Source organism: Motacilla alba, chromosome 7 (assembly GCF_015832195.1).
Source record: "Motacilla alba alba isolate MOTALB_02 chromosome 7, Motacilla_alba_V1.0_pri, whole genome shotgun sequence".
Classification (NCBI taxonomy): domain Eukaryota; kingdom Metazoa; phylum Chordata; class Aves; order Passeriformes; family Motacillidae; genus Motacilla; species Motacilla alba.
Window position 1 is genome coordinate 11041058 of NC_052022.1, and position 27833 is coordinate 11068890.

The 27833-nt window shown below is 41.4% G+C and overlaps 1 protein-coding gene across 8 annotated transcripts in view; it reads left to right on the top strand.

The window, feature by feature from the left end:
* The window catches only part of SEMA5B (semaphorin 5B), a 267620-nt gene that overhangs the window by 175380 nt on the left and 64407 nt on the right, over nt 1–27833 (top strand). For all 8 annotated transcript variants that reach the window (XM_038143564.1, XM_038143565.1, XM_038143560.1 and 5 more), the window contains 4 exons: nt 11078–11140; nt 20275–20373; nt 21107–21320; nt 23888–24173. In XM_038143564.1, coding sequence (XP_037999492.1) covers nt 11078–11140; nt 20275–20373; nt 21107–21320; nt 23888–24173 — 662 coding nt within the window. The remainder of the gene's footprint in view (nt 1–11077; nt 11141–20274; nt 20374–21106; nt 21321–23887; nt 24174–27833) is intronic.

Sequence of the window (27833 nt, forward strand, 5' to 3'; positions counted from 1 at the left end):
ACTTAATTAAAGATTTCCAGTGCCTTTTTTCCCCCTTTTTGATTGTAGTACACCAAGCATAAGTGCACAACCAGAAAAGCATTTTGATAGGATAAAATAAATCACATGCACATTTATTTGTTTAATTGTGCGCTGCCCTCTTTTTTTTTTTCCAAGCCAAGGCAAGACTCAAACCATGTTCAACCTCTTACACAATTTTAATGAGAATATATTGCAGTGTTTGTCATCTGAAAGAGTATTAGCACCCCCCAATGCAATAGATGTGATTTCCCTAAAGAAAAACAGGAGGCACAGAACAGTGAAAATGTCATCTTAGTTCTACATTAGTCTTTTTAATACTGCAGGAAGTGCTGATTTTGATTCCTGAATCTTAGCCTAATTGTTGTAAGAATCAAATCCAAATTGGACAGTTCCTCAAACTTACTTTAGCTTTTTCTCAAAACAAACAAATAAATGCTGAACAAGTATATTCAATGATGCAGCCTGGAGACGAATAAAGAATGCAAGACTTCCCCACTTTAGAAAGCTGGTAATACACAGGTATTTCACATGTGATTCAGTGATTATATTTTTGGTTTCAAGCTTATATGGAAAAATTGCATTTCATAGCTGAACCCTTAATGCAGGTGCACAAAATTGCACTCAGTTGACTGTGTAGGATTTGTCCATAAGAAGAGGGGGAGGGAATGCAAAAAATGTATAGTGGAGAACCCTTAACATCTCTCCATAAGCAGTGAGCTTTGGAGATTTACAATGGCAAGGAAACCAAGAGCAGAAAAGTGAAGGAGAACAAAATCGCTTTGCTTGATGCAGAAATACAAAGGAGACTATAGCCATGGTAAATTGATTTTGTACTGAATATGGGCTGGTCCATTGGAGGGGGTTTTGAACCTCCTACTCCAGAAATCATTGTGCAAAACAGTAAGAGGAGGCTGCTTAGAAGTCTTGTCACATCTATCAGCAGAGGCCACAAAGAAGAAGGAGGGATTTGGTTCTGAATGGCGACTCTGCCAAAGAACATAAAGGGGTGGAGATGGACATCTTTTGGCGGTAGAGGAGCCTTGAAAGAAGAATTGCCTCCACTATATCAAGGGAAACCATTGCTGTGACTACATTCATTGGCTCACTTCTTAGAAATAGGTTGTTGTACCTTGTTTATATCAACTGAAGAAAAGAAACCCCAAAACAAAGCCTCCTCTTTGCAGAACAAACAGTGCTGGTGCTATGAGAAATAGTTCCATGTGATACCCACCTGGCCAATGACAACTGCACCTGCCTGTGCATCAGCTGTACTTATATTTCTGACCTGTGCTTGACTGCTGTGAATTTTTTCTTTAATTATTTTCCCCTCAGTATATTTTAACCTCTTTATTTAATTATTTTATTGATTTAACATATAATCTTATGTCTCTGTAATCTCCAGTACATTTTGTAAATGTTTGTTATCCTAAGCTGTAAACTGAATGTGACATGGCAAGAAACCAAATTCTACTGTGGCAGTTAATTACCCAGTGTGCTGAAAGTCTCATCTCAGTTTCTGTATGCTTTCAATCTTCACTAATAGGAAAAACATTGTCATCTTTCCTCAACATCCCCTCTGCTGTACTCCAGTTCCAGATGTTGTCATTTACTCTAAACTGGCTATAGGTGAGGGCTTCAAGATCTTTTTTCACTATCATCCCAGTTTACTGAGACCATCAATTTATATTTGGCCCCATCCATGCTTTTTCATGCTTAAAAGCAATAGCTTTCAAAAAAGATAAGCATTCCCATATAGAACTTGCAACTAAATCATTGCACTGTTAAGCACTTTCAAGCAAAAGGAAGTAGATCACCAGCTAAATGAAATCATTGGCACAGATTGACATTTTTCTTTACATAGAATGATAAAAATACAAACACTAGATAGTGGAAACAGAAATGCAGTGTCATCTTTATCTCTCTTCTTCATAACTGTATCTTCCTTACAAAGCTTCATGTTGGTGTGTTCATCTAACGTTGCTGTGTAAATATGCAGCTGTCAAAGCTCAGCACACAGGCAGAGCAGAGTGCATCCTCCCTTCTTTATCATTATGGACAGCTCTGCATCCCAGCATCTTTGTACCCTTACACTGATTCCCCTCTCTTTGGACCTGTCCTTGTGTTAGTGCTTGTGTTAACTGTAAGGGTCTTCCACCAACCTTCTTATCACTTAAACCTCAGTGAGAGGTTTAACCCACTCTGAATCAGCCCATTAAGCCAGCACCTCTCTTGCCTTTAGTTAATGTGTATTCTCCTCTTGCTTTTTCCCACGTGTCCCCTTTGGGTCCCAGAAGAATCCTATCCCTGATATAATAAAACACTTCTGGTTACAAAAACCTCACAATGAGTTATGTGGCTGGTGAGCTGTGACCTTTCCCTTTTGTGTGGTTGTGCTCTGTTGTCTCTCAGTGCTCTGCTGTCCGCTGCTACCTGATGCCCCATTTATTATTGCACTTTACTTATAATGCATTTTGACAAGGCCGTACCCACACAGGCGTGCACGGGGAGTCCTGGCTGCAGTGGAGGCTCACAGGTCCTTTGAAAACTGCAAACTGGGATCACAAAGTTTCATTATGTTAAAAAGCTCAAATTCTCCCCTGTATGGGATTCAGCATCAAGTTACAAATGCTTTACAGAAGAGTTACTGAAAATACACTTAAAGCAGTGGCAAGACAATCTGCTCGCTTCAGATATGAATTTTAATTTGACAGCACCTAAGACTGAGCCGCCTGCTTCATTGTAACATGTTCTTTGTACACTAAAATTCCTGAAGAGCTGAAAAAAGCTGTAACCTGTACATGATTGCTGTTTATCTTAGAAAACACCATTTTAGTTTTAGTATTTGGTATCAAATGTTCTTTACTAAATCTTTAGACTATTGTCTTTAATAATAAGACCTTGGACTTGTACAGTACTTCCATTTGTGTACACTGTAGAAACCATGATCTGTTAAGCCTCACACAATGCTCCTTTCAGATAAGGGAATGCATAGTCTGGAGTTGTAAATTCCTACCTGACATTGCAGAGAGGGGAGGAGTGTCAGATGTACAGACCTTTTGTGTTTAATGGAATCTCCTGCAGGACAAATGGAAGTTGAAGGCACAAAAACTCAAATTTCTTTTTGTAGATGAGACTGTGGCCATGCCCCAAGATGTCAGAAAGAAGAGGACAGGACATGGAGTCTTGCCCATTGTTCTAATCTCTAACCCCACTCCCTCACACACCACTGATTCAGTGGATGTATTTTGTGACACTAGCAAAAAAAAGGCTGTCTAAGAACTCATTTGTGCTAGACAGGAAAGTTTTTAGTCTGCAAGAGAGCAAAGGTCAGTGCTCATCTCTGCCTCTGACATGCTCGGTGACTTTTCCTAGTCAGTTGACCTCTCTGTGCATCTGGTTTTCCCTTCCTCCCATGTGCCTGTGTTTTCTGTTTAGATTGTAAGTGCTCTCAGGCAGAAATTCTCTCCCACAGCATGTTTGTATATTGCCTAGAAATATGGGGTCACAATCTCAGTTCACTCCTCTACGTGCTTCTATAATACAAATAAATAACAAGGGATTTTGAAGCTGTGAAAGAGAGAAAATCAGTAGCATTGACCACCAAAGAAGAATTCACAGCAGCTAAGAACTTTCTCTGAAAGAATAACATTTGCAGTTGAGAGCAGATTGTGCCTTTAGGCACAGATACCCAACTGTGGTACAGGAGCTTACGCGCTTGCTGCAGAGTTGTGCACAGGAGGAAAACGGAAGCATTTTACCTTGCACCTGAGGTACTGCAGGACCATGAACAGAGTGAGTGACCATGGCTCAGCTGAGGTACAGGACCTCGTTTGGGCTGCGATAACTTGATGAAAAGAGCAAGAGCTCCCTTATCAGGAGTCTGGGGCCCTGTTCTGCCAGGTGTTAGAGTGGTGCTCAGTCCAGTTGTGCCTGGAAACATAAAGTGAGGGGACAGACTACTCAAATCAACAAGGCTTAAGAATGAAACCAAAGAAAACAAAGTCAGTCTTCTGAAAATGCTCCTTCCTGTTTACTGGTCAAATGCTGATTTGTGCAATAGGTGAACCAGGCCAGAGGAATGTACCTCAGACTATTGCATTTCCCTTTGCAAGGATGTGATAACAGTCCGTGAGACAGAGAATCTTCAATATCCAAAGATGGTATTATTCAGAACTGAGTGAAATATCCATTCTTAAAATGAGCATGTTCTTCTTTTGATGGATTATTCCATCCTTACTATGCCAGTATGAAGCATCCACTTCTTCTCTGGCATGAACAGAGTGAGCAATTGTGTTCAGCAGCCAAAGAATGCCAGGCCAAGAGCGGTCCCTGTACAGTGAGATGCTGACATTTGTTTGTAGAGAGAGGGAATGATTCAGAGATTAAAGTTACAGGAACTGAAACCCACTGATGGATTTTTTTTCACGTGTTTGTTTGTTTGTTTGTGAACCTCCATCTTCCAAGTGTTATATTTGAGGTCTTCCCCAGCTGAGTTACTGTCCAGCCACTCCAGGAGAGCCATGTCTGGGCCAGTCTGTTGTTAGGCACTAAGGGTTTAAATGGAGCAAACAGCTTGAATTTACCACATCTTGAAGGATCTGAGATCACTTAAGGGAAATCAATTAATAATTTGATAACACACAATGCAATTCCCTTCATCCAAACTCCCTCCTCTCCCTGCAATGAATTGACTGAATTCCATGATCATTCCTCATACCTGTCACTGCACACAGCAGTGAGCTGCAATTTGTATACTGCAGTGTGAAGCAGAACTAATTATTGAAGTTTGGCATTCTGTTCTTTTGGTATTAGTTATCTTTTTATCAGACATGCTTATCTCAGTTTTAATAAATTACCAGTGTTGAAACTTCAGAAATGGCCTCTAGGACATTAAGCTACTGTGCTTTATTATAAGGAAGTTAGATTTCAAAGTTATTATTTATGGAGCACTGTAAATGTTCTTTGTCCTCAAGAGACAAAAACCAATGCTTCAAAAAGGGAATTTAACTTTCCATTTTTAGACTAAAACAGCAAATATTTATGGAGAAGTTCTGGAGGATTTAATAGGGAAGAAATAGCTAAAGTGTTATAGGAATGTTTTCACTGTAAACATCATAGAAATGGAAGAACTTCCTCATGGATTTTCTGCATGCAGCTTATAGGACTTCTTTGAAAGATTTTTTTCTTCTAAGTGTTGTAAGACCCAGCATTTATAAATTTCTTTTAAATGCTTCAGCATTTTCCCCGAGAAGGGTAGATCCACACTGCTGCTATGTATGCTGCTATGTTGTGTTAGACAAAGTGTATCGAAACATAGGGAAACACTTGTGAAAGGATTTTTCATTATCAGCAAGAATCTATGGGTGATATGTTAGAGGTCTGAAATCTGTTCATCACTATGGATGGGAATATTGAGGCTGGCATCTTGTAAGGGAATGAACCAGCCCCTGAGTAGTCAATGAGGGAATGACTCTGCACCCCAATTTAGCAAAGTCCCTAAGAATGTGATTAAGCTAAACTGGTCTGGTAGGGTGTGTAAATATGTGCTTTATTTACATTGAAGTTGGCAGATTCTAAATGCAGGGCAAAAACACAGTCCCTCCATGTTATTCTCTCTGTAGACTTGAAGAAAATCTTCAATACATTGCTGTAAAATGAGCTGATAAAAAAAATTATGAATGTAAATAAGAGATGAAGAGATCTTTGGCCTGTATATGGAATCTAGGAAGCAAGTTTTTGTTTTTTTTTTCCAGAGGTACATTTTTCTGAACATACTAGTGCCTTGTGCAGTTACTGGAAAGGAAGATGTAGATAAATACACTGGGAAAGGAATAACTCTGCCAGCTCAGGTCTCTGGCGCACAATAGCTGTCACAGCACAGCACCTCCTGCCCTCCTTCCTCATGCATAACTCAGCAAAGGGTGATGTGACTGGCAGGCTCTGCTCGGGGTGCCCCTGCAGCACAAGCAGAGAACCAAAATCGCCTCACATTCCGTGGGCAGGTTGAGAAATCTCCTGTGGGCACTGCGGAGGCTTGATGGAAATGGAAACTCCTGCGTCAGCAGTCCCTGCACACCCGAGCCTGGGACACAAGGTGCTGCTTTTGCTTCTGCATCTGCTGACAGTAGCAGAAACCTGAGGAACACAGTATCTAGAAAAAGCTGGCATCTCACAGAATAGTACCTGATTTGGGGGTGTTTGCTTGTTTGTTTTGTGGTGGTTTTGTTTGTTGAGTTGGTTATCTTTTTCTAGTACGCTTGTACTTGAGGGATTTTTGTTTCCTTTCAGACATATACAATATGCATTCTGGTATTACACATTTTTCCCCTAATAGGACAGAACAACATGGTTGTGGGTCTGTCTTCAGGCATGCAAGTGGTTAGCATGCAGCAGTTGTTTCATGGAAGTGAGGTTGGGAACAGATGGATAGGTTTGTAATAAAACACCTTAGATGTGTTTAACAATGTGTTTAATTGATAAATATGCATGTAACATATTTTCCTCCAATCTTAACTTTCCAGTTTTAAAGCAATGTTTTGGTTTTGCATGAAAATCTGCAACCTCTATTGTGCAAGTACAGTGCAGGGATTAGTGTGTACTTAATCTATAAATTCATATTGAGGTATTGAAGTATAAATTGCTGACCTGAGTGTAAAAGCTGGTCCACAGAAGTCTAAGAAATTTTCACATTAACAGTTGAGGATGCACATAACTATTGATAACAGGACTTGCTAGTGACAGGCAGGTACTTTGGAAGCCAACGCTGGGATGTGCAGGTAATTAAATAAATGTATCTAGAAAGCTTCTCTCAGCAGTGCGTGCTGAATAACTGATGTGACAGCACATGATGAGCTAGAATTCTAGAGCACTGCTGATCTGCAGTCAGAGCTGGTAGCAAACTGTGATGCTTATAATTTATTGGGAGAGACATTAACTCTTTCTTTCTGTGTCCGGATGTGACCTCTGAATATTCAGATACGCACTGAATAGGCTTAGCTATTGTGGCCCCTTCTGTTAATTTCTAGTTGGGCAATGCCATACCGGGTACATGTGATTCTACACATGAATGCTTCTCTGTGATTGTCTCCTTCATAGAACTTCTAAAAATGCAGAAATAATACTCAAACATGCAATTAAAAAAATATTTGAGAGAATCTGCCTGCATAGAACTCAACAAACAGAGATGTGAAGGACCAGCTGTCCTTGCAAATAGGCTGAAGGAGGGCACGTTTATTTGCATTTTCAGTTCAGGGACAAAGTTGCTTGTCCTCTGGTGTCTGTCTGCACAGGTGGCTGGGCAGTCCTGCCCGTGGTTTGCATGGCTCATCTTGCAGAGCAGGTGCAGCCCTGAGCTGTTCCCTTCACATGGCACATGGATCTGGGTACCCCCATCCAGCAAATGGGCCATGTGGTTATAGAGGAGGTCCTCAAAGTGGCTGGAAACACTGTTAGAAACTGCATTTCTTCTGGAAACGCATGAGGGAAGAAATACTCGAGTGTTTGTAAGGAGGTAGCATGAGAAGCTCGAGTGCTCTCTATAAGGATGTCATGGGAGGAATTGCTGACACCCTGACAGCCTAAAAAGCTGTTTGCCTGGATGCTTAAGCACATGGCTAGTACATACTGTCCTGTATTTGCACATAGCCCTGCTCCCAGGTTTGTCACGTCTTCATCCAGACTGTCTTCCACAACCCATGCCATGAAAATTGTTTTATTGCATATGGGTCCAGAGATGTGTACTGCTTTTGACTGACACATGTAGCAGGAGGTATAAAAATAATCCCAGATGTGTTTTCTGGGGCTGGGAAACTGAAATGTCTCAGACAACTGAGAAAATTAATCATAAATTCAGGATGATATCCCAACAGAGTGACCGAAAACATCTGGTGGATACAGTTTGTACCGCATCCAAGTGTGCAGAGGCAGTTAAAGCAGTAAAAAAAAATTTTGAAAAATTGCTTTATTGAGGGATATGAGGAAAGGGAGGGGAGGCACCTAGGCCATTGTTCAAGAACCTGGCTTTTGAGAAGCATTATGATCAGGTAAGGAAGACAAAGTGCAAAGCATCTCTTACAGTGCTGTGGTGTTATGCAAGTGTTAAGCAGGTCTGTGCCTCACTGATAAATATATGAGTACACACAGATGCACCCTGGAGAAAGAGATCTTTCTGAAAGTTGCTCTGTCAAATGTCCAGTAGTTTGATCCTGGGGCAAAATGGATCTCAGGCAGAGGAAGAACATATGTTCATCTGTGGAGGAGGGGCTTGCGTTGGATACACCAGTGAGAGGACAGAACACTAGCATCCCACAGGGAGTTTGCAGAGAGTAGCCCAAGGCAACAGAGGTGACAGGGGTGGGACATTTTGACCTGAAAAGGCAGCTGATCTGTCAAGTAAAGAAACTGAACAATGCTGGAGAGCTCATGTGAAAGCCCTAGACTCAGAGGTCTGAGCCTAGCCAGGTCCAAGCCACAGGCCATGGCCACAGATGTGTATGGGCTCCTGGGAGCCCAGCACAAGGCCTGGTCTAGTCTGTAGGTCAGTGGACCTTGCAGTACAAATATTTAAGTGCACATGAGCTGCTTGGCTTTGCAATTATACTTTTATTATTTTCAAGATGTTCTGCTTTGCAGGGTCATGAATATTTTCTTTGAGTCACCAGAGGTCATTGGAGTTACTCAGCCCTCAAGCTAGCTCCCCCCTGTCCTGCCAAAGACATGTGTGGGACTTGTAAAACACGCTCTGGCTTGCCATATTGCTTAATTTTCCTCTTAGCTCTAATGAGATGCACCCTGACTAATGGTGTAGTCACAAACAACATATTGCTATAATTTGGGCCATCACTAAGATCTTCTTTATCACTACTCATCAAGGTAGTGCTTCAGAAGGCTGAAGGGCAATGTGCCTAATAAAAGAAAACATTTAGGCACATTAGAACATTGCTGGAGGAGAGCAGTGCTCTGACTAGAGCTATGTTTGCAGCATGCCTCGAAGTTCTGTGGTGCAGGTGTCTGGCTGGAAGAGCTGGGTGACCCCTGGGAGGCCAAATTCTTCTGTTGCACTGCTGCAATCCCAGATGACCCAGAGTATTTGCAGAGAAGCAGCATCGATTGCTGGAGCAACCAACAATTTTTGTTTTCATTTTCTCCTGTCAAGCACTGTTAAAGTAAACCGGGTTGTATAATGGAAAGTTCTCTGTCTCTGGTTTTAAAATGGGAAGAAGAGCCTCACAATAAGTGATCTCTTTTCTGAGTATCTTTTTTTTTTTTTTCTTTTTTTTATTAGAATTGTCAAAACTTGATTGAAGGTACTAAGACCCTGGGTTTTAATGAGCATAGGCTAGAGCTGGGATTACAGATCATAATCCTACTGTGCAGTTGCTTTGCTGATGTCAACGGCTGCTGGTAGTCAGCAGGCAAAATTCCTTGCTCTCCTGTGATGGCTTACAATGTGAGCTCTGTCATCCAGTGTCATTCCCTCTCAGGATATGACTGAATGATCCTTTTCAGCAAGGACTTATCCCAGCTCTCACAAAAACACTTCTGAGGCACAAGCTTTTGGCCTCCACCCTGGATTGGATTGCAGTATATGGCAGATATTTCCCAAGAGGCTTTCAGGGAAAGACCTGTGCTTCTCTCTTCTCTCACCAGACCTTTGCCTGTGCTCATGAAGTCTTTATTTCAAGTCAAATTGAATGGAATGCTCAGCTAATGGAGAGATGGGGTGTTGGGTTTTTTTGGGTTTTGGGGTTTTTTTTGAACGAGATAGAACTATTCCTTCCCCTAATGTTGTATATAAATGCATTTCCTGGCTGGTTGGATTTCTTGTAGATCTGAATGAGTGTCTTCATGGACCTGAGCTGGGAGTTGGAAAATTCATCTTCTCTTTTTAGTGATTTCCCAACTTTCTCCTGCAAAAAAATGGATTTATCATGTGTCAAGAGGACAATTTCTATGGCAGCCTAGGTTTTAAAAAACATATTGGCTGCAGTGAGAAGTTCAAGAAGAGTTCAGATCCGGACCGAACTTTGAAGCTATTTCCTTTGTTGGTAATGGACTGAGGAAAATAAAAATAAAGAAAATCTGGCTCTGTTAAGGGAGCTCTGGATCTTTATCTGTACTTTGTGAGCCTGGCCTTTCCCTGTGTAGCAGAGCTGTTTTTCTGGTACTCAGAATGATGTATTATGTATGGTATGGATATTTATATGTATTTTCACCTCCAGCTAACAATACCTGCTTGAATTTGTTAGAACTATTTTTAAAAAGTGCTGAAGGGAGGAAAATTGGGGAGGGCACTGAAGAGTTGGATATGTTGCTAAATATTTTACATTTAAAAGTTCTCTCTAATGCAGCTTTTCTGGTCTTGACTTTTCCTGTGAAGGAAGGGGCCTCTTCATTGTGAAGCAGTCAGAGGTCACTGGGGACCCCACATGCTCTCAGCCTCCAGTCAATAGTGCCCTCAGCCCTAATGTGTTTTACTCTACCTCAGGACCTGACCCCACTTGTCTGGCATCACAAATCACCAGCAGCCTTTCTCCCGTCTTCCCATCTCTCTGGGTTTTACCTGTCAGCTCCCAGTTTTGATACAGCTTGATTCACTGCAGGGTTACTTAGAAGGTGATAATCTTGGGGGTAAATTCAAGAAGACCAACAGATTTGTGCAGAACTGCTGGACTTTGCTGTAGGCAATTTTTCTTTTTGGCAATGAAAGCTGGAGGTTTATACAGCGCTATCCTCTTTGAAAAGAATGTGATGACTTGGTGTGTGGGGCTTATGTCTTGGACCTTCCAGCTGAATGATGATCAGAAGTTATATTTACATGTAAATTAAAGTCTGTCCTCTGCGAACATTCCAGTTGCCACCGCCTCTGAACTTCTCATCTATTTATCATTTGTGTGCACTGTGAGCACAGTGGGAGTTAGATACATGTTTACTGTCACAATGCTGCTTTTAAATTGGGCTGTGTAAATTGGCTGGAGATGCTTGCTTTTGTTTTGGGAGTCTCCAGACATGGTGGCTGGTGGCATTCTTGTGTGACTTGTGCACTTTGGTTTTTCAGGCAACGGCATGGGGTTCAGATGAAGACACCAGGAGGTCCTGTCAAAGTAAAGGGAAAACAGAGGTAAGTTTTGCTTTGTTACAATGATGTTATGGGTAAATATATTTGCAACATGTGAAATCCACACAGAGAATGTCTGACACCAGTTTGAGCTTCCAAATTTGCAGCAGTTTAGCTGTACTGCCACATGGGTATGAGCACCACCAAGCAAGCCACTTCAAAGGCCCCCTATCCAAGTTATTACACTTGCTCTGCATGAAATTTAAAGGTGATTTCATTGCTGGAGAGGACACAATTTGTGACACATCAGGGAGCGGAGTGGTGGCAAGCCAGGGGTAGCATCCTGCAGAGCGGTGTGAGGTCAGGCAGGCTGGCTTAGCCCTGGTCCTCAGCAATGAGCCACTGGCATTCAGCCACGTGGGATTCAATGTTTGCTTGCAGTTGGAGCTCATAGTCGTATAATTCCCTGGAAGGTGAGAATTGAATCTGCTCGCACACTGCAGTCTGTTCAGGTTGAATATCACAGAGCTGCTTGGGAGGCAGGTGCACTCTGTTAAACTGCACTTTGAAGTAGGAATTGCTTGAAATTGCACATGGTGTCCCAGAAGTTCGGAGTTTGCAGGCATTTCTGATCCAGCCGTGGGGCCTTTCCACCTTTCTTCTGAGAAGCTAAAATGAAGGCATCTATCTAAAAGCAGGAATATTTTGATTTTTCTAATGTGATATTCGTGCACTTCAAAAATCTTCGGTCCTCAATGGAGAGGGTGTCCATTGTCTTTAGTACAACTCTGCAAAGAGCTTTCAGTCCAAACCAGAGGAGCTGGGCAAAAGATAAGACAGAATAAGCACAATCTTTGCTTAGACACAGACAATCAAGCACAGAGTGATTGTGTGGCTGGGCCAAAATGCTGGAATCCGCCACATTCCAGTTTGCTGCTTTAAACACAGGATTATCTGATCTTCCATTGACAATATTATTTTATATAATAAAGTTCATGTGATTACTGTATAAAATTGTATGTTCACAAAAAAAAAAACAAACCAAAAAAATCAGACTAGCTTGATTTTTGCCAGATAGGCAACAATTTGCTTCATGTAGCCGTGGAGAAGAGGAGTATGGGTATCCTAGAACTTCTGCTAGAGTTTCAAGTAGAAACTGCATGATGCAGGAAATCAACATGGAGGCAAAATGGATTGGGATGGGCAAACACCAAACACGGCCAGCAATGAGAAGTATGACAACATTGAAAAACACCAAAATCCAAGACATGAGGAATTTTTGAATTTGTGGTATTTGCACTTTAGATGTGCAAAGAAAGGTTTTCTTGTTTTCTTCCGTTGTGAAGTCTGTGAGATTTAAGTTGTGTCCTGTTGTTCATGAAGAATTTGTATTTATAACCTAGAAATATTTTGTCAACCCCCGGATAAAGCCAAACTTGTGACTGAAGAAATTTTAGGGTAATTTCAATCACTCTTTGTTACTGTTACGTCAAAAGTAAGCAACAGTCAGAATATCTTCACTGCTGCCTTCTCATCCTGCAAAGGGTTTGCAAGAAAATGTCATGAGTATAATGCTCTGAACAGCTGAGTTTATGCTGATTGTGACACAGAGTTTGAAATAGTTTGGTGGGTGCAGTGATCATGAGTGAAGTTTGGAGGAATCGTAGTCAAGCAGACTGTTAGGCACTTCTTGACATACAGTTAGTGGCAAACAAAGGTGTTGACTAAGACTCTGACAAGGAGACAGGAAGCTACAAAGGCAGAAGGATTCTGCAGCAGCTAAGCGAACACTGATCTCCCAGGTGTGTATCTACACTGCTCTGTGTGTCCACAGCTGAGTCCCCTACACACTCATTGTTAGCTATACTGCAGAGAAATTACTCAGAGCCAGCTCAAAAAGACCAAGTTCAGCCTAGGCAGCTGATGAAGCTCTGCTCCAGCTAAGTCCAGATCCGACCCAGGATCTCTGCCCTTGGCTGGGTGAATGCAGCAGGTGAGGGCAGCACCATTGTGAGCACTTCTGATTCTGCAGTGCAGTGGTGGTACAAGGTGCAGAGATCTGTCAGCTCTGCTTTGTCAAAATTTGACTAATGGCAGGTTTCTACCCAGCACAGATGATTTGATGATAAATGTGTTATGGATTGTTAGACACTTAGATATGTGGTGATAGAGGCTCGAAATAAGGAGAACCTTTGGATCTTGCATTAATTCACAGTGTAATTGCCTAAGTTGTATGACTGGTACATTTTCCTTGCTCATTTAATAATGTATATATTTTAGGTGAAGCTTTCAAAACTAGTTCATGTATTAAAATGCCTTTTTTATTGTGCCTGTTAAGTATAAGATATAAAGACTCTTCATGCTGCTTAGAAACTCTCTTCGTCAAATGCACAGAGCTGTATCCTAAGAAAAATAAGAAGCAAAAGAATAAAAGCCACAAAATGAATATCACAGATGTGAAAATTATTATGATATAATAGTCACTTCCCATTTGAATACCTATTGTCTAGAGAAGAGGCAGATGAAAAATCTGAGTCTTAGATAAAAGGTTAGAAGGTCCCTTTTTTTTCTGACACCGCTGGCCATGAATTTCACTTGCTTATTCCTAAATTGAGCTCAGTGCCTGGGTCTGTCTGCTGTACCTTTTTGAAAAAGATGGAAGGTTTTGCTCTGAGGGCCTGAAGCAAATGTGCTCCCTGTGCTTTGCTGGATTGTTCTAATGGCAGATTACCTTCCCTGGTAACATGTACTTTATTTTTTATTTGGATATACCTTCAGTTTTGAGTGAGTGGGCTTCATTTTACCCTTCTCTGCTACATTAAAGAGCCCTTTAGTTATCAGTATTTATTTTTTACAGAGGCACTTATGTGCTCTTTTCAATGCAGTACTTTGGTTTTTTGATAAAGGAAAAAGATGAATTCTTCAAACCTCTTTCTCTAAGTCATTTTTCTACTGCCCTTGAATACTTTTTGTCTGTTTTCTGCACACTCCAGTTTTTCATCTGTATTCTCTTGTCAATCTCTCTAATGCTGAAGTGTGATTAAAACAGCCTTCCACCCTCCTCAGTTTATATACATGGCAGTTTTGTAACTGCCAGAGGAGATCATGCAGAATTGCCCGGCCACTATGACCACTAAATCCTTTCACATTTACTACTCTTGGGATGAAATCTCCATGTTTATACATAAAGCCCTTTTGTTCCTCTTTCTTTAATGCATCAAATCTTTATAAAATGGGGCATTGGCCTCACTGATAGTTGCAATTTTTGCCATCTTTAGGTTAAGTGTTTGTTAAGAAAAATGTTGATACTGAGCTGGTAGTACCCCAGCTGGGGCTCCACTAGGACAGCAAGTTTATGAGTGATTTCACTTTGAGGATTTTTTTAATCACAGTAATTTATCAGATTTTAATCACTTAATGTATTAAGTTCCTGAACCTGATTTTAAAATTAACTCTCTGCAATATATCATGCAGTATTAAAACAAACACCTCAGGAAAGTCTCTTTCATTGATGTTATTTTTATCAACTAAAACTTGTGGTTTCCTCAAAGAAGTGTACGTGCTTTGCTTGCCTTGTCTCTGGAGAGCCATGCTGGCTTCCACAAGTAATCATTCTTTTTTTTTTTTTTTTTTTTTTTTTTTTTTTTTTTTTTTCCCCAGCATTTATAAAGTGTAGCATGATCAATATCTTTAAACTGTCCCCTGGAAAACATCCACATTACTGAGACAGTGCAGAGAACAAAGTCAGTGTTATGTTGCCTTTCTTTGTGTCTTCCAAATGAAATCATCCAGAGGTTGTAGTTAAAATGAATGATGGATAGAGCAGAAGGGGAAGAGATGTATTTAATTTCATTAGGAGTTGCTCAGTTCCTAGTTTGTAATTGGTTTGTCTCTGCATAACAGCTGCCATCCACCACATCTAAGGAACTTTGCCTAACATGGAAAATTGTGGCTTTTTCAACATTAGAACTTTGGTCTTTCTTTTGTCTAAGCACCAAATTATTTATTAATGTTCCAAAAGCAGCACACCGTCATTTTAAACTGTGTAAAGAAACCATTTGTGAAAACGACAGTGAAAAATAGCAGCTCTTACATTCTGCCCTAAGAGCTTTGTGTAGCCAGGAGGAAGATGATGCACTAATAACACTTCTGGGGCAAGAAAGAAGTGAGATTAATATCTGATAGGCATCCAGCTGGGTTGTCCCACTGCACTGCCAGTATAGCTTCTGCCTTTCTTTTGTATGGTGTCCTGTTGCTGTGGATGCACAAGGTTACACGGAAATCCTAGCCAAGGCTTCAGCCCAGTGGAATGGGATTGGTGCATAGAAATTGCTGAGCTAAAGGAGGAATGAGCTATTTCAGGCCTTCCAGTGGCTATGTGTCACACAGAGGATGCTCATCTGCTTATCTGGTGGAACTGGGAAACTCCACACCATTTAAGAATAATAGGCATCCAGGTAGGAGAGGCACCATAGAAATCCCCAGGGAAACAGAAATAGCTGGGAGGCCATCAACTATTTTTATCCACTTTGTAACTGTTCCTAGAGACCTAAAACTACATTCCTATTACTTCTGCTAAACTATCAATGCAGTATCAGCCCCCAAATAAATTTGATTAGAAATCTGTTAAAGAACATTTGGCTAGAAAAATCATTAGCAATTCTCTTTGCTATCTTTGTTCCACTCAGAGGAGAAGGGTGGTTTGGCTGGGGCCTTGTCTTAAACTGAGTAACAGACTTGCTTGTCCAAAGAAGTAAATACAGATATCTGAGTGTACCAATAGTAGGGCTCAAGAACCAAGTTGGGTCTTGATTATTTTCGAATAAATTGGGATAAACAGCAGCAGATAAATTAAATGTTTGCTTGCACTCTAAAATGTCACAGAAGGGGTAACTTGGAGTTCTGCTGGCTGATTCTCTGAACTCCAAGTTGTGCTCCAGGAGTCCGTGTTTCTCTGCTGAGCATGGCAGACTGTCTGCAACAGCTATTTTTCTCATACAGTGTATAACTGTAAAATATATCAGTATGTGATGAAATAGTGTTAACCAATAATTAAAAAGGAGATCTCTGACAACAGGGCTAATTTAAACTAGAAAGCCATTAAAGTAGTGCCTATATATAGCTATGCTTACAAAGAAAAATGCATCTGTACAATGAGATCAGTTTATAACATTTTAGAACTCTGGTGTTAAGAGATAACAGAATAAACATCTGAGAAGCATCTAAAGCTGTCTTATTTGCTGCAACCTGAAACTTTTTGAGTTTTACCTCAAATGGAAGCTGCAGTAGGTCAGCCCCTCCATTGCTGATCTGTCCACATGAATGAAGTCAGTAACAGAGCACCACTCTTTGCTTCTCAGGTTTGAATTGTGCTCTCAAAGCAACCTGATGTCTCTGTGAGCTAGAAAGAGACGTGGTCCTGTCCACAGTCATGGACATACAGCATTCTCAGACAGTAATTCTAAATGCTACAAAAAATTAAATAAATGAGAGTAGGCTTAAACTGAGGAGATGGCAGGAGAGGCTTCAGTGTTCTGACTGTGAGATCCTGTGGCCTGTAGTGTTGAGCATTAGCAGTCATGACCTCTTCCTTTCTAGGCAAACAAGGGTCATTAGACTGGAGAAAAGTGATACCTTATAAATTTATGGCCCTATCTCAATAAAGGGATGAGTACCAGGTAATTTTGGGGAAGGAGCAAGAACCTCAAAGTATGTAACGTGCAATTCATAGGAAAATCAGAAATATGCTTAATTCTTTGGCAGTGAGCCACAGGTTTTTATCAGCTCTTCCATATATTTAATAATAATCCTAACTAATATAACTAAGTTATTCTTGTTAACCATATAAATATGCAGTCTTCCCCCTTTATTTAAAACTTTAATCTCTTGATCCCTGTAATATCTTCTGGTGATGAGATTTGCAGACTGATCATACACAGATTTAGCTGTCTGCTCCATAATGTGAGAGTGGGATCCAAATATTGTCTTGTCTGGACAGAGGTGGGTTCAAACTTGCCAAATTTTCTGCTTATATTACAGCCCATCTGATTTTTGCTTCCTGTGTGCCTAGAGTTTTCCAGCCACATAGAAGAAACTGCATTAAATAGCTCCTATTTTCTGTAGGGGTTTGTGAGATCATTTTACTAACCAGTTGCCTCAGCTATGACTTGTTGCAGAGAGCACTGTATTGAATGACTTTTCAGAGCAAATCCAGGCTGGTGTAAAGAACACAGAGAGGAGGCTGTTCCTTGCTATTTATTTTGAGAATGGGGTAGTAAGAGGATCTAATTAAATCTCCCAGACACTGTCTTGAGAAAAATCCTGCAAGCTGGAGCACTTAAGTGGTTTTGTTTCTTTGCTTTTATTGGAGGCTTCATAGACTGATGTGACTGGCCATGGATACAGCAATAAGAAACATGAGGTGAGCGCTGTATTCTGCTTTGGGCTGGGCAGGTTGGAGAGATGTGGTCTGGTAGTTGGACCTTTGTGTGTGTCCTCTAACCCAGTGTGTCACCACAGTGAGGTTAGTACCTGCATTGTCTGGATTCCCCCAGCTGAGAGAGCAGGGCACACAATGTGCATCTGTTTCAGAACATTACTTTAAGTGTCTAAATTGCTTTGAGGCCAGTGCATGAAATGAGCATATTATCACTGCTCTTCCTCCAGAAGCATGGAGTGCTGCTACCATCATCAGTAAGGCAGGTCTAGGGAAAATGTCTGCTCAGCTGACTCATAGGAACAACTACAGGTGGACATGGCCCACACCTAGCAGCATTATTTTTAAGTAGTAAAAATGGAGTAAAGGTGTGCAACAGATTAATCACTGCCAGTAGTCTGCAGCATATAACCTTCCACAGAAATTCTTTTTGTGTGCTATCTTCTCAGCTGGAAAGTTTTTATAGAAATTGAAGTTTATTAATCTGTAATTCAGCTCTGTGCAAATAAAGGGAATTCTCCAAATTAGGATTTTAGATTTTTGCTGGGCAGGGCTTTAGTTAGGAATACATTGTAGTATCTAGGCAGGAAAGGGTCCAGCAACATAACTGGTCTTAGCTGTTTTGGGTCAGAAGCTGTGCTGAAAGCAGAGAATGGTGGCAGTGGAGGGGGAGCAGGTGGGTACTCTCTTGTGTGAAATTTGAGTGCAGAACTGCATTCTAGGTTAGATGGCAAATCAATCATATTCTGAAAACAACACTCTGTTGGGAGACAACCTAATACTTTTTTTTAACAGCATTCGTTCAAGAATTTTTAGTACTTTGCAGTCAAATATATAGTGGTCCTAAAATTATGTGGGATTGAGTAGCTGTACTCTACAGAAAGAGGAATTACTTAACCCAGTCATGAAATGCAGACATCTCTAGGGCAGGAAGGAACTGACAGGGCTCCCAGCACCATGCAGCAATGACAAGAGGGGGTAGAGAGAAGCAAGCCCTTTGTCTTGTTAAAGGAAGCAATGAGACCACTATTCTCAACACACAGCAGGTGGGACAGTGCTTCTCAAGGTCCTGTTTCATAGACTGATGCACAGTCACCATGACTGATCTGCTTCTGAAATAAAAAGAATTGACCCAGCTATGAATCTAAGCTCTCATTTTTGGGTGCTGGGCATTGGCTATCTGATTCCTGCTGCCCCTGCTGCCCCTCAAGACTGGCAGCATGTGCTCTGTGGCACGCAGTAGCCTCTTTCCAGACTGGACAAGTGCTCCTGGGCTGGCTCTGGAGTGGTGTCTGTGCCATCCAAAAGCAAGGATCACATATCATGTCCACGCAGTTGCCATCAGTGGGTAGCACTGGCAGGTTTCCTGTTGGATCCTTTCTGTACAGCAAGTGAAACAAGATAGTGTGTAATCCAGCTAAGCAAGCCCCTTCCTTTCCAGATGATAGGGGGTGTTTTTACACTGTTGAGTCTTGCAAATGAAGTCTTCAGGGAAATGATCAACAGCATGGAGTGCTGTGAGATGGGAGCTTGCTGAATGATTGCTGCTTACATGAGGGAGAAGTGGTGTCTGCAGCTGTAGGCTCGACTTAGTGGCAAATCATCTATTGCAGGGAAGAAAGCAAAGCAGCCTGGGTAACCCAGCTGAGGTTGCTATTTTTTAATAAGTTTCCTTTTCTGTTTATGGTATAACATAATAGACTTTCTTCCCTTGGAGCCCAGTGGGTGCCAATCATTGCTCATATCCTCTCCTCTGAGGTGGCCCAGGGCCTGGGGCAGGCAGGCTGGTGCACGTAGCTCACTGGGGCTCTTTGGGTGATACTTCGGGCAGGTGGCTCTGCAGCCTCTTGCACTGCCTCTGGGAATTGCATACTAGTCTCTTACCTCCCTTTTCCTGTGTATATTATTAGAAAGTTCCTGTCTTATGTGGCCTCCTCCACCCCCACTACTTAACTCCGGGAGATGCTCAGTTAGCCTGATTTGCACTCCACAGGTCTCTGGATATGAGGCTGTGGGCAGAAGGAGAGACCATAACTCTCTCTAACAACATGAAGGTGATTTTTTGAACAAAAAGGCAACTGCAGCCTTGTGTTGCCACCCCCACAATAGGACCTCCACACCTTTGGGGCGTGGCATGTGGAGGGAGGCAGCTCCCAGCAAGTGGTTGAGCAACTGAGACTGGGAACTTGCTATTTCTCACTGGCCTGGGCCGAGAGAGAAACTCCTTCTACCATGGAAAATCCTGAGCACACAGTCCTCTGGGAGGCAGGAAGTAACAGCCTGTTCAAGCATTAGATTCTCTGACCAGCCTGGTCTATTAAAGAGAAGTTCCTGCTGTTTTCTTGCTGGCACTGGTTTGAATTATAGTGCAGACAGACCTGCTGTCCTTCACTGGAGTTGGTGTCTGGGTAATGTTTCCAAAGCTGCAGCATTACTGGGAAAATAGGTCAGAAGTATCATCGTGGAAAGAGGGAAAATTTCTCTTCCAATCTAAGCAGAGCACAGAAAGAGGCACTTGTAGCTATGACAAAATTGACCTGATGGCTAACATCCTACCCCAGGACTGTGCAGGGCTATGGTTAGAGAAATAACCAGCAATTTGGGCTTGCTCTCCTAGACTGCTGGCTCCCTACAGCTGTGCACTGCTTGAGGCAACAAACCTCAGCCCAAGTTAGAGCTAAGAAAGGTGCATTCCTGCTACTATACAGGTATTTTTAATGCAATAATATTTTCAAAAATCCTCTGTCTTGTGTCCCTATAGGAGGAGTGCCAGAACTATGTCCGAGTGCTGATTGTTTATGGCAAGAAGGTTTTTACCTGTGGTACCAACGCCTTTTCACCAGTGTGTTCCAGTCGACAGGTCTGTTCTGCCTCTTTTACAGTGATGGAGAGGGTTGGATACATGCTCTGGGGAAGGACAGTCATTTGGCAGGCTATCAGGGCTGCACAAAATATGTTCTAAATGTAGCTGACTGAAATTATGTTGGTTTTCTTCTTTGGGCTGCTTTGGGGCAATGACTGTGTCTGCACTTGGGGAACAAAAAGTTCATGTTATGGGTTAATTTAGTCTGGAGAAAGTGCTGCTCATGTAAACCTTGGGTATGGCACTGAAAATGGGAAATATAGACAAGCTTACTGTGAGTAACTCCTGAGCTGAATATTTTAAAGTTTCTTTAAAATAAAGGGCCAAACTCCCTTTGGGTTCACGGAAGGCAGGAGCCGGTCCAGAGAAATGTTTATTTTTGTGTTTGTTTAAGGCCAGTATGTATTCAGGAGGGGTCTATGGAAAATTAAAAACCTGCACTTGCACGAGGAGCACCTGATTATACCAACTGGGTTTGGGCTTTTTTGACTGGAGAATAACCCTTTGACAAAGCAATAGGATCTGTGAGGTTCAGACACAACTTCTTACGTTGGCAAATGTTGGCAATAAAGATCAATTTTCAGTCATCACTAAGATTATATTCTCCTAGCTACCTGATTTTTAAAAATCAGGGATTTGCTCATAGGTACTCATGGGCAAACCAAATTCTTTATACCATTAAGAAAGTCAGATGCTCTTTAAATTTTCTTCTCTCTCCTTTTAAATACAGGTAGGAAATCTCAGCAAAATCATTGACAGAATTAATGGAGTGGCTCGGTGCCCGTACGACCCTCGGCATAACTCGACAGCTGTGATTACATCACGAGGAGAACTCTATGCTGCAACTGTGATTGATTTTTCTGGACGGGATCCTGCTATTTACCGCAGCCTTGGAAATGTTCCCCCACTTAGGACAGCACAATACAACTCCAAATGGCTCAATGGTAAAGTCATGTGGGTCACATCTGAGCAAGAGATGTATTAAAGTCAGCCTGACAGGCTTGTAAATCTTTCTCTCTCTTTTCATATTGAGATCCAGAGTTATGATGGGGAAGGGCTTCCGGAGCAATAATCAATGCAGCTTAGAAGACATTTAAAAAGAGCCTGGAATTATTTCAGAAAAGTTGATTTAGAATATAGAAAGTGGGTCTTATAGGCTACTTAACATATATATGGGTCTCTGTCTTGTGAGATGACCAAATACATCATTTTAACAAGAAAACCACTCAAAGATTTGAAGATCAAAATCAACTTAAAGCATCATACTGTTGACCTAGTTCTGCAGAGTGATAGGCACTCTTTACTTCCCCTGACTCAGCTGAAGATGCCTGGTTTCAGTGCAAGATCACTCCGAAAATGAGAAATTTCACAGCACGTTATGTTCCATGTGAGTCCATGCTGATGTGGATTTATAGTTACTAAAAGCAGCTCTTGCCCCAGTGTGATAATACCCTGCATCAAGCAAGCTATAGAATTTCAACCAGCAATCCCTGCACTGAGTCCACACCTTCCAACTGGGGCAAAGCACTTCTAGTCTGAGCAGACTGTAGTGATGGAGACCCCAATATCCCCCCTATCTCCTTTTACCCAGGTAAATTGACCAGATATTTGAAATATTTCTATTAGATTTCAGGAGCTTTCAATTAAAGTTAAGAGCAGTGGGACTTTGCACTCTCTGGAGCTTAATAAGACTGAGCTAGGCATCTGCAGGCATCCTGAAGTCAGCATGGAGACCTGGAGTGTAAGAAAAAGGATGTCATCAGGTAAGACTGTGAATTAGGACCAACAAGCATTATAGCCCATATACTCTCATTGGAAACATGTTCCTCTTGTCTGTTCATGAATGCAAGATTCAGAAGGAAGCCACATTGGAACCGGGGAGTTTAAGGAAGACAAACATTAACTGAAGTTCTCGTATGTGACTGGAAAAACTAATGTGACTCTTGGATTTATAACCTTGTGCAGCATTGGTGACATCGGAGTAATTTTGTCCCGTTCTGGCCACTTTTCAACAAGAAACAGAAAACCTGAAGGTGATTCAGAGAAGAGCCATTCAGTGATTTGAAACTTGGAAAGCCTGCCTCACAGTGAGAGCCTTAAGGAGCTCAATTTATTTATCTTTCTGAAAAGGAGATAAAAGGTGTTTTGTTCATGATATGGAAGTACTTACATCAAGAGAAGATTTTGGAAAGGATAAAGTTCCTTAATCTAGCAGACAAGTCATGACAAGAACCTGTGATTGGAAGCTGAAACCAGATAATGTCAAATGGGAAAAGAAGTACAGGCTGCAGCTGGGTCAGTCTTTAGTGATTTGGACTAGTCACTGAGGAAAGTGATGGATGTAAAGCCAAGTGACATTGTCCACTAATATCAGATCTCCTTCGAAAGATGTGGTCTAATTCTCCTGTTAGTTACACGATGTGATGCTGGAATTACAGGGTGAAATTCTCTGGCTTGTGTTAGACAGAAGGTCAGATTGGGGATCACAATGGTCCCTTTAAGGTTCATGGTTAGTTTGAAGGAGTTTGACAGGAGATGATTTGCAATGCCCACCTCTCTGTACCATCATCTGCCTCCCAAACTTGCCTTGCAGCAGCAGTGGACTGCCTTTCTCTGTTCTCCTTTCACTCCAGGGCTGCAGCTTTAAAGGAATCCTGTCCTTCCCTTTATTCTTCTTCCTTTGAGCACTACTCAGAAATGAATATTGTAAAAGCACCCTATTAAACCAACAGGTTTGGGGAGGATTTGTTTGTTTGGTCAAATATTATTCATTGGCCAAACTTTTCCTTTTACCAAAGAAACTTTCAGGATAAAAGACTGTACACTTTAAACTTTGTTATATCCCCAATTAAAATATTTATTACTAAACCTACTAAATTCAAAGTTCTTTTCAATTCTTGTGAAAATAATACCAAAAATTTTAGGAGAAAAAGCATTAGGGAGAGCACTTTTCACTACTGTCAGTCTTTGGCATGGTTTTGTTTTATGGACATAAGATAATCTTTTGTGCCTGGAAACTGGAAAGATTTGATGATAAAAGCCAGATGTGACAGTGCTGGGAGAGTAGCTTGAATGTTTCAGTGCAGCTGTCTGGGGAATCGGGCGGATGCACGCAGCATATTTAACACATCATAAGGTCCACTTCAAAAGTGAATAGGTGAAGCAGCCCAATGGGAAGGCTTTATCTTGTAAAATGAGTATAGGTACAGAGAACAGTCATGCATATGCAAAGTGTTCAACTCTGCTTTCACTGAAATCAGTAGCAGCTTTGCCAATAAAGTGGAGAAACAATGGGACCTTTCCAAGATCTGAAAAAAGGTACTATAGCTATATCCTCATATATCATTATTCCTATCTACTGTTTTTATGTCCTCTGCTGACTCCAGACTCCCTGTGGTCCCAGCTTTGACAGGCTGCATAAATGGAGCTGGCAGCGCAATGCATTGAGCAAGTCAGTGAGCATGGATTGATTTCTAACCTATATAAATCTCTTCAAATGTTTGTTTTTCAGAGCCTAACTTTATTGCTGCCTATGACATCGGCTTGTTCACCTACTTCTTCTTCCGTGAGAACGCGGTGGAACATGACTGTGGGAAAACAGTGTATTCTCGTGTGGCAAGGGTTTGCAAAAATGATATTGGAGGGAGGTTTTTGCTGGAGGACACATGGACAACTTTCATGAAGGCCAGACTGAACTGCTCCCGTGCCGGAGAAATCCCTTTCTATTACAATGAATTGCAAAGCACCTTCTACCTTCCTGAGCAAGATCTGATCTACGGTGTCTTCACTACTAATGTGTAAGTTGCACTGGCTTTACTGCCCTTCCTCTATCCCCAGCAGTCTGACTGACAATGTATTGATTTCTTAGACAGTTTTGAACTGAACAATCATTTTTGAAAGATCGTTTGGTAAAAGTAAAAGAATAGATAGATCTGTGTTATCCATCATGACAACATAGCCTTAGGACAGTGGTTTTAATCCATGGTTCACAGATTCCTGGAGTCCATAAAAGGTGACTGTGCAGTTTTAGGGTAACTTAATTTGATACAAACCTAGGCATTGACAAACTTCAGACTTTTTCTAGGGACAGTCCAGCTTGTGTAGCTTAGAGAGATGATCTAAAAATGACCCAACAGAAACACACATTCATTTCCAGCCAAGCTAAATTGCCTGGACAATCTGACACATTTGTGTGAGCACTGAAGCTGGCCCATGAGATGGACAGGTGCACACACTTGGGAGAGAAGAGCTGGAAGGAGAAGAATGAGGCACATGGGATCACAGCAGCCTAGACTGAAAACAGCATCTACTGCAGTTGAACAACACTGCAGTAGCAAGGTCATGAGGGCCACAAGGCATTTAGCATTTCCAAGGCAGGATTGGGGGGGGGGGGGGGGCTTTACCTCTGCCAGACTGTTTGAGGTCCACAAATCAAAAGCAGTGATGGAACTCTGAGGGGAAGGTATGATTTCTGATACTTCATAATCACCTCTTCTTGGCTTGATATTGAAAAAACTTGTAATTGGAATGATTTAGTGTAGCTGTGAAAGCAGAAAGGAGAAGAGGAGTTAATTAAAAAATATATTAAAAATCTCATAATGTATATTTTTAAGTTAAGAAAACTCAAGTAACTTTTTCTCTGATGCCTAAGGCCAGGATGATATGTTTCAAGCTATAACCAGTCTGCATGGTATTGAGTTTCAATAATACATGTTCTCCAGGGGAGTGTTAGCCTGACGTGTAAACTAGAGAATGAAAATCTGAGTAGTTACTCCATATGGCAAATGCTTAAAGTGCCTTCCTCATGCTGGACAGCCAACTTGTTTGGGGTTTTTGTGTGCAGTGCTGTCCAATATGAATAAGGGCCTGTTCCCAGGGAGCCCACAGCAAACCAAAGCAGTGAAGCCCTGCTGAAGTACAAACCCTCCTGTTTTAATGTGTCACCTGCTGGTGTGACAGGGCTTGAATTTCAGCCCTTGAAGTCACAAAGCATCAGCCCCAACTTCTTGAGCTAAAGCACTGTTGGGAGCCTCAGTGTGAGTCAACAGAGCCTGAATGTTCTTCCCCCTCTGTAAATTCCAAGAAATAGGTAAGTGTTTGGCCACCATCATCCCTCTTCCATGTTTTGTTTCTGTTCCACCATTGCCAATGTCAGTCAAAAGTGAACCAGCAACTAGAAAAAATAAACATGATTGAGCACTGCACCTTGACTGTGGGCTAAGGGAAGATCTGTCCTCAGATTGAAAGGCACATGAGTCATTCTTTAAAAACATTTAGAGGATATTTGCAAACTTCCTGAACATTAAAAGGAAATCTGGATACTGCTTTGGACACTTTAGATTACCTTTTTTTTTTTTTTTTTTTCAGTTGGAGAAGACTTCTGTGCCCATAGGGCTAATGTTTTATCTATCCATTTGTCCATTCATCCAGCCAAGAATGGAAGCTGGAAATGAGAAAACTATTAATAACTGTATTTTATTTATCAAATTGGTGAGGTTTTTGGACAATCAAGGGGGAGGCATAGACTAGCTTTGGCTGAGACAGTTCTCTTCTGCTGTGTCCATCTCCCAAGTCTAACATGAGATGTGATGAGTGTTACCTGCCTCCTCAGGGTACACTTGAGCATTCTTTGTATATCAGGGATGTAGGATCTCTCTTTTATCTTCTGAATATAATATGCAACACTTGTGTAATTGAAGAGATTAGTAATTGATAACAGCTGAAGTTAGATCAAATAGCATTTTGGGTCTACAACATAGTGTTCTTTTAAAAGTTCAAAGAGAAAATGTTCCAATTTGTCATCCAACTAGAGAAATAATGGTAATTATTCTTTTAACTTTCACTGGGACTTATATCATGCTACATGAGCTCTGCATACCAAAGAGGGTTAATTTATGCACCAGTCTGAGTTTCTTTGTGATAAAATGCCAATGCCACACAAAACTATGACTTTTTTTGTTGTTGTTGCTGTTGTTTACAGGTATTTTTTTACTTTGGAAAGTTCATGTTTAATGAATTTAGGGTCATCTTATAACAAGGGGGAAATAGTGGTTGTGGTAACACCCATGTATAGATGTATTGCTTCATGTTATACCCAGCTGAATCAGTGGGAAAGAGAGCTTTTGGGGGAAGCTGCTGATGAAATATTTAAGGTGTTTTTATTAAAATTTTCTGGGAGGTAATAGAGACAATATTAAAACCTCTTTGAACTTAACCCATTCTTTAAACTAGCTAGTTAGTCACAGGAGGTAGGAGGTGGGAATAAAGGAAGTTGCACTTCACACTAAAACACAGGGGCCAGCTGCACCAGTTGTTGTCACTGGCTTGAGACTGGGATCAAACTTTTCATAAGGAGCAATGGGAAATATGCCAGGGCACAGAGGGAAAAGAAAATGGTCCCCAGAAATAATGGAAAACCTTTTTCCTTTCTCCTTTCCAGCAAAGAGAAAAGGCTAAACTATTAAGTCCTTAGCAGGGCCCTAAAAATATTCTTTTTCTTTTCTCTTTCTTTGAAGTATTTTCATTAGACTAGTGGAATTTTATTCTTTCTTTTCCTTTTTCATTTTCTCCCTCATTGTCTTTTTTTTCCTGTGTGTGCCTCAAGGCATTTACTTGTCATCCATCATTAGGTTTGTCTTAAAAGCTGCTGTCTGTGAGCATGCACTGCATCAGCAGTGTTCAGACAAAAGTGGAGAAAGGTTTGCCTGGCATTGCTTTGACATGTTCAAAGTGAGCTACTCCATCATTCTGGGGATGCAAGGGGCAGGGGGGCGCAGAGAATGGGAAGGCAAAGCAGGAAGTTCTTCCTGATGTTGTATTGCTAGGAAGAAATATGCTGTGAAAGAATCTGTTCTTCTGCTTTCCAGCCTGGAATGGTGAAGAAAGGCTTTTCTTTAGTGTGTGCAAGAGAGAGTAATTATTGGTTTAGTTGAAAAAAGAAAAAAAAGTGTTCTTTTCAGGGAATTCAAATTGCCTTAATTAGCAAAAAGATTCATACAGCAGGGCTTGGGTTATTTAAAAGGCACCGTGATGAATCAGTCTCTCATGCTTGCCCTATTTTTAGTTTTATTTTGATATTTTTTTTTCTCTAAACCTTGTAGTTTTCCTGAAAAAAAAAAAAAGAAGAAAAAAGGAGGGGGAGGAGGGAAGAACTGGGAGCAGGTTTGAATTTCAGGTCATCACTTATCAAATGTCCCTCTGAGTCAGTTTTGTTGAGGTCATCATCTAGGAAGTGCCCTCCAACCCTCTTGAGGCAGGAGGAGATGAGCTGTCTCAGGACCCTGCAGAAATGAGTCCTCCTGGACTGAAATGGAACAGCAGAGGCCAGCTGATCTGTGTGCAGTGTGACCGGGCAGCCCAGCATCCCTAAAACACACTCCTTTCCAAAGAGTCCTTCCCACTGCAGCATTTCCCTCACCATGCTGTGCCTCCCCTGGCTGAGTGTGCTTGAGAGTCTG